The sequence below is a fragment of the Orycteropus afer genome, unplaced genomic scaffold (assembly GCF_000298275.1).
Source record: "Orycteropus afer afer isolate SDZICR_OR568_19922 unplaced genomic scaffold, OryAfe1.0 scaffold00166, whole genome shotgun sequence".
NCBI classification, from domain to species: Eukaryota; Metazoa; Chordata; class Mammalia; order Tubulidentata; family Orycteropodidae; genus Orycteropus; species Orycteropus afer.
Window position 1 is genome coordinate 1,504,114 of NW_006921753.1, and position 11,780 is coordinate 1,515,893.

General features: G+C 36.7%; 1 protein-coding gene across 1 annotated transcript in view; it reads right to left on the minus strand.

Annotated features, from left to right (window-relative positions):
• Positions 1 to 11,780, minus strand: part of DZIP3 (DAZ interacting zinc finger protein 3) — a 113,822-nt gene that overhangs the window by 59,744 nt on the left and 42,298 nt on the right. The window contains exons 9-11 of the mRNA XM_042781753.1: positions 11,638 to 11,739; positions 9,781 to 9,873; positions 7,933 to 7,985 (exon numbers count right to left, since the gene is read on the minus strand). Of these exons, the coding sequence (XP_042637687.1) occupies positions 7,933 to 7,985; positions 9,781 to 9,873; positions 11,638 to 11,739 (248 nt within the window). The remainder of the gene's footprint in view (positions 1 to 7,932; positions 7,986 to 9,780; positions 9,874 to 11,637; positions 11,740 to 11,780) is intronic.

Consider the following 11,780-nt stretch of genomic DNA (forward strand, 5'->3'; position numbering starts at 1 on the left):
AAAGATTTCGTCAAAAGGGTAAAAAGAGAACCTACAGATTGGGAGAAAATATTTGCCTATGACATATCTGACAAAGGACTTATCTCCAAAATCTACAGAAAACTTCAACACCTCAATCAAAAAGATAACCCAATTCACAAATGGGCAAAAGACTTGAACAGACACTTCCCCAAAAAAGATATACAGGCAACCAACAGACACATGAGAAATTGCTCACGATCATTAATCATTAGAGAGATGTAAATCAAAACAACAATGAGATATCATCTCACCCCAGCAATAACAGCAAAGTTCAACAGATCAGGTAGTAACAAATGCTGGCGGGGTCATGGAGAGATCGGAACTCCTGTGCACTGCTGGTGGGATTGTAAAATGGTACAACCACTGTGGCAAATGGTATGGCGTTTCCTTAAAAAACTGAAAACAGAAGTACCATTTGACCCAACAATTCCATTATTAGGAATATATCCTAAAGAGGTGAGATAGCGCACGAACAGACATATGTACACCTATGTTCACTGCAGCACAATTCACCATAGCAAAGAGATGGAAACAACCTAAATGCCCATCAATGGATGAGTGGATAACCAAATTATGGTATATCCACACAATGGAATACTATGCCACATTAAAGAACAATGAGGGATACGCAAATCATCTCACAACATGGATGAACCTGGAGGACATTAATGCTGAGTGAAATAAGTCAATCGCAGAAGGACAAGTACTGTATGAGCCCATTACTGTAAAAAGACAGAGACGAGTTTCCTTGGGAAAGGGAACTCACCTAGTAGGTTACCAGGATGGGGAGAGAAAGGGAGGGATTAATTTAGGGCTAGTTGGGGCTTACATGCTGACATGGATAGGGGGGAGGGATATAGGGGAAGGATCTATGACCACCATGATAACATTAGGAAACGAGAGGACACCGAACTGTGCACATAAGAGATAGATGACAGATGCTAAAGCCAACCAATGTGTCCACAATACCACACTGCCATTAACACCAAACACTAGGCTATACAGATAAACACATAAACACCTGAGATGATTAGACAGGGGTCAGTGAATAGAGGTATACTCTAGACCAAGGATAGACTCAGCTGAGGCTAATCTTGTACAGACACCAGTGATACAAAATACCTGCAAGTCCTTACAGAAACAATAGAAGACAGGCACAGAGTAATCCCTTACAGACACCCCAACACTATGGGAGAGAGATCCAATAGAGCTACTACCTCAGGACTATAGTACTGGTACACCAGACTCAGTTGGCACAACAAAATACGTAAAAGCGTTGCTCCACATCCTACATTGGTGAGTACCAACTGGGGTCTTAAAAGCTTTTAAGCAGCCATCTAAGATGCAGCTAATGGTCTCCTAGCAACGGAAGTGAAGAAGAACGAAAAAAAAAAGGGCATTTAGAAGCAATCAGCCCTAGGACACGATGGCCTTCAAGACCAGAAGAACGGGATGGTGCCTGGCTACCAATACCAAACACTCAGGAAAGGATCAAATCTGGAGATCCTGGATAGAGTGGGAGGGAAAACGTGGAACAAAATCCAAAAACTCAATAACGACCAGAATTACTGGTCAGATGAAATCTGGTGAGATTCCCAATACTATGGCCCTGAAATACATTTGGCGCCTGGAATAAAACTCACCCCCAGGTGCAGGCTCTCAGCCCAATAGTTAACAAGATGTACGCGCAGACCACACAACCTAGGATGCCGCACCCATACACTCAATGGTAATACATCCCTTAGAGCAATAGACCATGGGACACCAGAGGAACAACATTCAAACTGAAGGAAATGCAGGACAAACAGGAGGGCATAAATATGAGGGGCCCAGGGGGAGGGTTGCAGGGTAGGGAGGGGAGGAGACTGGGTTAGGGCTGGACATGGTGAATGGGGAATGAAACTAAATATATACACATGACGTTGAATGTAAAACAAGCTCTTAAAATAAAAAAATAATAATAATGAAAAAAGAGACCACATTACTTTGATTCCAAAGGCAGAAAAAGGCATTAACAAAGAAAACTACAGAACAATGTCCTTTAGGAACATACTGTAAAAATCCTTTGAAAATATTAGCAAATTTAATCCAGAATTTAAAAAAAAAAAAAGTATCATAACCAACTGGCATTTAAATCAAGAAAGCAAGGCTGATTCAACTTTTGAAAATCCAGTGGTGTAATTCAGCATATTAACAGGATTTTTTGTTCTGTTTTGTTTTGATTTGTGATTTGGGTGAAAATTTACAGAGCAATTTCATTTTCCATACAATAGTTCATACACATTTTGTTTCATGACATTGACTGGAATTCCCATAATGTAACAGCTCTCTTCCCACTTCCTTCCTTTAGTTACCTTTTCCCTGCATTCCTCTTCCTTATGCATTCCTGCAGTCTGAGCTATATCCCTACACAAATAATGCCCTTCCGATGTGCCATGTTTGATTGCTCTGAGAAGTGTATTTACCTGGTGTAAATGCTTACCTTAAACACCTGTCTATTTCTTGGCTGGAAGCCATGGAAGTAAGCTCAGTTCCAGGCCCGAAGAGTTAGCAAGACTATAGTCTCAGGGGTTTCACCATTCTCTATCAGACCAATAAGCCTGGTCTTTTTTTATGATTTTGAGTTTTGTTCCATAATTTTCTCCCACTCTATCCAGGATCTTCTACACTGATCCCTTTCTGAGTGGTTGACAGTGGTAGCCAGGCACCATCTATTTCTTCTGGTCTTTGGATCATGGACGCTGAGGCTTACCCAGTCTACTAGTACCCCTTGGACTAATTGTTTCCATGGATCTTTAGATTTCCTCATTCTTCTTTGCTCCAGACCAACTGCTGCATTTTAGACGGCTGCCTGTAAGCTTTTAAGACCCCAGTTGCTACTCACCAAAGTAGGATGCAGAACAATGTATTTGTATAGTATTGTATGCCAATTGAGCTTGATGTCCCCATCAACCATGGTCCTGAGCTCACAGGCCTAACAATGTACTCCCTCAGGGTGATTGGCTGTCACTAAGAAGTTATAATAACTTTACCCCCTGTTAAACCAAAAATAAACAAAGAAAAAAAACAAGTTCACTGTTATTGAGTCAATTCCAACTCACAGGGAGCCCCTTTGCGTTTCCTAAGTGGTAAATCTTTACAGAAGTAGATTGTCCAGCCTTCTTTCTACGGAGTGGCTGGTGGGTTTGAACCACCAACCTTCTGGTTAGCGGTTGAATGCCTTAGGCACAATGCCACTAGAAGAGCTCCTTATCTTGTTCCAAAAAACAAAACAAAACAAAACAAAAAAACACCTCACTGCTGTCTAATCGAATCCAACTCATAGCAACCCCTCCTTGGGTTTCCAATGGTATCTCTACAGAAGTAGATTGCCCAATCTTCCTTCCAAGGAGTGGCTGTTGGTTTAGAACTGCCAGCCTTCTGGTTAGCAGTCAAATGCCTTACACACTATGCCACCAGAGGTCCTCCTTACCTTGTTAGCTCTATTATATATATTGCCATTCTTACAGTGCATAAAAGTACGTATGTAGAAATACCATTCGCCAAACTTATATATGGTTATGGGTATATTCCTCTGGTATAATTCAGCATAGTAACAGGTTTGGTTTGGTTTGTTAAAAAAGTAAAACCATATGTTCATCTGAACACTTGCAGAAAAAGCATTAACTCAATATCCATTCATGAATTAATTTTTCAGAAACTAGGTTGAGAAAAGAATTTAACTTTATAAAAGAGCATCTATAAAAAAAAAAATCTACATTTAAGAACATACTTAATGATGAAAGCCTGAAGCTTTCTCCCTAAAACCAGGAAAAGACAAAGATGTCTGCTCTCCTTACTTGCATTCAACATTATACCACAGGACCTAGCCAAGGCAATGAGTAAAGAAAAATAAACAAAAAGCATATATATTAGAAAAGAAAGAAACTGTATTTACTCACAAATGACATGATCACCTATGCAAAAAACACCAAAGAATCTACAAAATGATACATAAACTGATAAATAAATTTAGCAAATTTTAAGATATAAGGTCAAAATATACAGATTGACTGCATTTTTATATACTACAAATAGAAATTAAATTTAAAAAAAGCATTTGCAATAACATAAAAAAATCAAATACTTATAGATGAATCCAACAAAATATGTGCAAGATTATACAGAGAAAACTACAAAACATTCCTGAGAGACATCACAGAAGACATAGAATTATATACCATGTCCATAGACAGAAAGCCTCAATAATTTTCAGATGTAAATCATCCCTGATTTGATTTACAGATTCAACACAATCCCTATCAAAATCCCAGCAAGAATTTTTCCAGAAATTGGTGAAAGATTTCTAAAATTTACTATGGAAAGTAAAGCATCTACAACAGAAAAGTCAATTTTGAAAAATAAGAACAAAGTTGGAGAACTCATACCACCTAACTTCATCATGAGATATTACATAGCTATAGTGTTCAAGATAAGGTGGTATTGGTGACAGAATAGACACAGAGATCAACGGAACAGAAAAGAGATTTCAGAACTAGACTGCACACACATGGTCAGGTGATTTTCCACAAAGGTAGCAAGCCAATTAACTGGGGGAAATGATTGTTTTCAACAAACAGTACTAGAACACTTGGGCATCCATATGGAGCAAAGTGGACTTTGCCTATTACCTCATACTATACACAAAATTAACTCAAAATGCATTATAAATCTAAATGTGAAACCTAAAACTATAAAATTTGTAAAGAGAAAAACATAAGGAAAAATCTTTGAAACTTTGGTAACACAACATTTTCTTAAACAGAATACAAAAAGCATGAAGCATAAAAGAAATAACTGACAAAGGAGACCATCAAAATTAGTAATTTCTCACTTTTTAAAAGTATTATTTAGAAAAGTAAAAGATAAATCACCAGACTATGATACAATATTTCCAAATCATACATCTGATAAAGACTTGTATCTAGAACGTACAAAGAACACTTACAATGCAAAAATATTGAGACAACCCAGTAAGAAGACTGCAAAATATGTGAATAGATGTTTCACCAAAGAAGGTATATAAACAGGAAATAAAGACATGAAAATACATTAAACTTCATTAGTCAAATGGAAATAAAACTACATGGGCTATCATTATACACCTATTAACATGCCTAAATTTTTGAAAAATTGACAATACTAAGTGGTAGAGAGGTTGTAGAAATACTAGAACTCTCCTTACTCATGATGAGAATGAAAAAAATGCATATCTACTTTGTAAAACAGTTTGTCACTTTCTTATAAAATCCAATACATACTTACCATATGACCCATAAATCCCACTCCTAGGAATTTACCCAAGAGATATGAAAACATATGTCCACACGAAGACTTACACATGAATATTTATAGCAGTTTTATTCATAATAACCAAAAACTAGAAACAATTCAAATGCCATGAACCAGTGAATTTATAAATAAGTGATGGTACATCATATCAGGGAATACCGTTCCACAACAAACAGAAATGAACTACTGGTACATGCAACAATATGGATGAATCTCAAAAGCATTATGTTAGTGAAAGAAACCAGGCAATCATCACATCATATCAGTGGTTGTCAGAGGCTAGAGGCTGAAGGAGAAGAATGACTGTGAGGGAACTTTTTGAGATGATGAATGTTCTCTACTTTGATCATGATTCTGGTTACCTGCCTATATACAGATGTTGAAACATACATACATTTAAAAAGAGTGGATTTAACTATATGTAAACTACAGATTGATAAACCTGACCTTAAAAAAAAAAAAAATAGTACTTAGAAAAATGCATTTCCAACTGCTACAATTATAAATAAGCAAGGAAATGATTACCATGAAAGTCAGGATAATGGTTACCTAGAAAGAAGGAAAGGAGAGCTGGTGGCAAAATGGTTAAGCATTTGGTTGGTAATGGAAAGGCTAGTGGTTCAAACCCACCCAGTGGTTCCAGGGGGAGAAAGACCTGGAGATCTGCTCCTGTAAGGATTACAGCCTAGAGAACCCTAAAAGTCAGTTTTACTCTGTCACATGTGGTCTCTATGAGACAAAATCAACTGAATGGTCCCTAACAACAATAACAAGGCAAAAGGAGAGGACTGAAGGGCGAGGTGTACATAGGATGCTTCTGGAGTGCTGGCAAAATTAATTCTGCTTCATGACCTCCAGGGTCACAAGGATGTTTGCTTTATAATTGTCTGTTAAACTCTGCATTTATATTGTGTGCACTTTTCTTTATGTATATTTTAATAAAACATTTAAAAGTTTTTTTTTTATCTCAGCTAAATGTAAAAAATTTGAATTAAGAATGGAACCATGACCTAAGAAACAGTTCACAGTTCATATCCAAACAAGCAAATTACATTCCAAACAAAAGTAACATTGTTTGTTGGGGAATAATAGAATTCAGAATCTCTACATTTATCACATATTTATTGAGTGTCAGCTATGTGCTAGTATTATGCTACAGACTGGGGATACACTAACAAAGATAAAGTTCTTGTCCTCATGGACATTATAATCAAATAGAGAAGAAAGACAAGGAAATATAATAAAATTTAGTAAATGTTCTGATAGGAGATGTAGAGGGAATGCATTACAGGACTACCTAACCTAATCTAGGTGAGGCTTTCTGGAGGTTTAATCAGGCAAACTATGCAAAATAAATGGCATACTCAAGAAATGAAAAGCAGTGAAGTATATTTATTATATATACAATAAGAGGTAAGTTCAAGAGATGACACTGATGAGTTCAGCAGAGGCCAAGATTACTGAAAAAATGTGAAATTAATTTTAAGAGCAATGAAAAACCTCTGAAAGATTTTCAAGCAGAGAAGTAATACATTTCATTTCTTAAATCTTTTTAATAGGCTTTATTTTTTAGTACAGCTTTAGGTTTACAGAAAAAAATTGTACTGAGAGTGCACAGAGTTCCCATATACCTTCCCTGATCCACACATTTAGGATAAATTTTTATACTGAAACTTCTAATTTCAATAGTAGCAATCTATCTCTGTGAATTCCCAGCATATAATATATATTTTTCTGCAACCTGAAGTTTTTTTCATTTAAGCAACAGGAAGATTCTGATTATGAGACAATATTAGAGGCCTAAACCCACTGCCATCGAGTCGTATCCTACTCATAATGACCCCTCCTTGTGTTTCCAAGGCGGTACCACTACAGAGCTCTGGTAGCATCGTGGCTAAGGCACTTGATTGCTAACCAGAAGGCTTGCAGTTCAAACCCACCAGCCACTCCTCGGAAGGAAGATGGGGCAATCTACTTCCGGAGTGATACTGCCTTGGAAACCCAAGGAGGGGACGCTATGAGTCAGGTCCGACTCGACGGCACATAACAACAACAACAACGACACCACTACAGAAGTAGATTGCCCAACCTTCCTTCCAAGAAGTGACTGATGGGTTTGAACCGCCAGGCTTCTGGTTAGCAGTCAAATGCCTTAGGTACTACACTACCAGAGCTCCTATTAGAGGTTTGAGGTGGGTTTTTTTTTTTTTTTAATTATTACCATTTTCTTTGCTGTTCATTTCTGGATGAGTTTTGAAAGCTGGGAAGAAGTTTTTATATCATACTATCTAACTTAAATAACTTTTAGAAAAATGTTTATTTTCAAGAAAGGATCTTTTTCCCTCTTGAGGAAAAAGTATTCATATAATTTCTCCCTCCCTGCTTTAGAATATAAATGTCTACCATTAAGTGAGGAGAGAGGGCAGAGACAAATAGCAATTAAATACAATTTTTCACACTACTAACTCTTCCTTTAAATTTACTGGAGCTTCACCAAGTGACCCAAACATATAAGAAAGAAGCAACTGAAAACACATACTTGCTCAGAAAAAGTGACAGAATATTTTATTTCAAGCTTACCTTGCTCCTAAATTTTCAATGGTTATATATTCATCCTTTCTCACAACTTCAAACTGCAAAGGATGGGGAAAAAAAATTGCTCTTGCAGGTCAATTTTCAAAATTAATTCTTTACTGTTACTTTTTAACCTTAACACTTGAAAGAAAGTGAAAATGCAAAAATGACCAGAATTACTGGTTGGATAGAGTCTGGTAGAACCCCGGAGACTATGGGCCTGGGTTACCCTTCAGGCCTAGAAATGGACTCACTCCCATGGATTAGCTCTCAGCCCAACTGTAGGAAGGCCTACATGCAGAACACCTACCACAGGGCGATACACCCACCTACTCGAGTGAGATGCATCCCTTAGAGCCATCAGCCATGAGACAGCAGAAGGGCAGCATTCACAAAGAGGGAAAGCTGGACAAATAGGAATGCATGGTTAAGAAGGACACAGGGAGGGGGTAGTCACAGGGACAGGAGGGGAGTTTGTTATGGTCAGGGATGGTAACCGGGTTATGAAATCAAATGTGCATGAACTGTTGAAACTAAAACAAATTTGCTTGGTAAATTTGCACAATAAAATTTTTTTTAAAAAAAAAGAAAGAAAGTGAAGCCATAACGAATAACAAACAGAATAGGGTGAACCATAAAAAGTCCTGATTAAGCAACAAGCATCTACCTTAAAAAACAGTTAAGCAGTTCGAGTTACCATATTTTTACTCAAATAATGCACACATTTTATGGGTTTCTTTGCAAAGTTTATAACTCTTTCAAGTTAGTTTCCTACGTATGACATGCACATGTACACATTAGTTACATGAGTAGTGGCCTAGTGCCTAAGGCATTTGACTGCTAACCAGAAGCCTGGTGGTTCAAGCCACTCCTCGGAAGGAAGACGGTGCAATCTACTTCCATAGAGGTAACTCCTCGGAAACCCAAGGAGGGTTCACTATGAGTAGAATCGCCTTGACGGCAGTGAGTTTGTTTTTTGATGTTACACGTGAAAAGTATAGTAAACCAAAAAAAAAAAAAACTCAGTGCCATCAGGTTGGTCCCGACTCATAGAGACCCCTCCTTAGGTTTCTGAGGCGCTATCTCTACAGAAGTAGATTACCCAATCTTCCTTCTGAGGAGTGGCTCCTGGGAGGCAGTATCTCTATGGAAATAGACTGCCCAATCTTCCCTCCAAGGAGGGCTGGTGGGTTTGAACTGCTAGCCTTCTGGTTAGCAGTCAAATGCCTTAGGCACTATGCCACTAGAGCTCCGAAGATACGACACAGGACTTAAATGCAAAATTTCAAATACAAAAGTGGATTTCTCTGTATATTTTTGGTCTATTTATTTATAAACTGAAAATTCAATAAGATAGCTTGTTAAAAAATATAATGGATACTATTATGAGTACATTTTAGGTACAGTTACTATACATATATGATATTCTATGGATACCTCATTTAAAATTCAATCTAATGTGTTTTGTTTCAAGACTAGCTATTTTTATAGGATGATGTTTAAAGACAAAGGAATTTCAGAAAGTCTAAAATTATTTTTAACCCTAGGTAGCATACAACTGGATTACTTATCATCACGGCTTCATGACACATTATCCAAATTGGTGTAGGCATGGCCTGATTTATCTCTGCTTCTCTTCATGTCTGCTCCTCTTTCTCTCTTTATTTTGAAAATTTCATTGTGCTTAAAGACCACCTGAATACTACTTTGGATAAAGCAAAGCAATAGAAAAGTCAAAGGACTTAGTCATCACCAAGAGAACAGGACTAGAATTCAAGTATGATGACTCACAAATCTGTCTTAAGTCAAAAATACCATTAGAGTGAAGGAGAGCAAGAAAAATAGGATACTCACCAAAATTTTAACAATTCCAGGAATATCACATTCTAGCATCCTTACAATGTCTCCTGTACATTTGTCCTTCAAACATTTTTTTCCACTAAAACTCTAAGAGTATAAGTAGAAAAACAACAGAGACAAATCACTGATGTGCAAATCTGAACACACTTCAATAAATAGTTAGAAGCAGATAGTGAGAGATGAAAAACTGAAAGAATGAATAAACATGGTCCATTTCATATATCAGTGGATTTCCTATATAAAATGCATAGCTGCAGTTTTCTCCCTCATCATTTCAACTTCAAAATCTTCAAGTTATACTATAGACTAAAATGTATTCACCGCCCCAGGAAAAGTGACTTCAAATAAAATGTACTGATTAAATGAGTGTGAAAAGGAATACTAAATTCCTATCAGATACATGAGGATTTCAGGAAAAAGCAAAGAATAAAAATGCTGTTTTCATTCTAATTATGACCTTGCCATTTCCTCTGGTTAAGTTACTCACTTTTATTTCTCTTTCTGAAACTGAACAATGAGAAAATCCATGCCCTTACCAAAAAAAAAACCCCGAGAAAGTATTTACAGACTGCTTAAAAAAGTGAGTAACAATGCAATATACAATAATTTTTATAGTTTACAATGTGAGTTCACATATTTTATCTGTTAATCTTCACAATAACCCAAGGAAGTAGGTATGACTATCATCAATTTAGAACTTTGAAAACACATCCCAGAGAGATTAAATTTCCAGCCTAATTTAAAAGTAAAAATAGTAAATGGCTCAAACTGGACTTGAACTCAGATCTCCTAACTCCAGATCCAATACTCTTTATCCAAAACCAAAACCTAACTCATTGCCATGGGGTCAATTGTGACTCATAGTGACCCCCATTGGGTTTCCAAGGCTGTAAATCCTTATGGAAACAGACTTTCTTCCATGGAGTCGCTGGTGGGTTTGAACCCCTGACTTTGGTTAGCAGCCAAATGCCTTAACTACTATACCACCAGAGCTGCTCAATGCTCTTTACACTACATGACAATTGCTTTAAAAAGTTTTCTATTGTTTACAGAATATAACAATATATAACCAAACATTATACAAAAACCAAACCCACTGCCATCGAGTTTATTACAACTCACTGTGACCCTGTAAGGCACAGTAGAACTGTCCACAGAGTTAAAGGCTGTAAATCTGTACAGCAGCAGACTACCTCATCTTTCTCCCATAGAACGGCTGATGGGTTCAAACTGCCTACATTTTGATTAGCCAAATGTTTTAACCACTGAGCCACCAGAGCGTGCTTTTTTGTTTTGTTTTGTTTTGTTTTGTTTCAACCCTGTTTAATGTCATTAGCTCAATAACAAGTCATTCATATAAAATTGGGCTTTGGGGTTCCTTTTCAAATTTAGTACAGAGAATTGGATTTAGTTATATGTCTTTGGGTAAATGATTCCAAATACATATTTTGAGGACTATAAAATTTATCATTATTCTCTACCCCAAAATAAAAATTATCTTTAAAATTATATAATTAACCTTCCTCTGTGTTAATTAAACAATTCTGTTCTTTGACTTTATGTGACTATCTGCAACAATATTGCTATTCTTAGAAATAAACTTCTAGAGGGAAGGCAACAAGTCCATGGAAATCACTAGGAAAGTATCCCCTACAACGACTGTCTAATAAATGATAATTACATATGGGGGAGTAGAAAGAAAAGCAGCAGTCAGAAAGGGAAGGGAAAAAAGAAACAGGAAAATAAGAGTAGGAGAGAAGATGTAAATAGGAAGAAATGAAGGGAGAAGAGGAAAAGGTAGAGAAGGAAATGTATTAGTAAAGTTTTAAGAAGGAAAAGCAAATGAAATACCTGATCATTTTCACCTCTATAGTTTAAGTTCTTGAACCTTTTCCAACAAACTTTGTGGAAATAAATACAGCAGCTTTTATTGCACATTAACTGAACAAATCCCTGGGAAAGAATAAAAGTAAACCATTGAGGTGGAAACAATA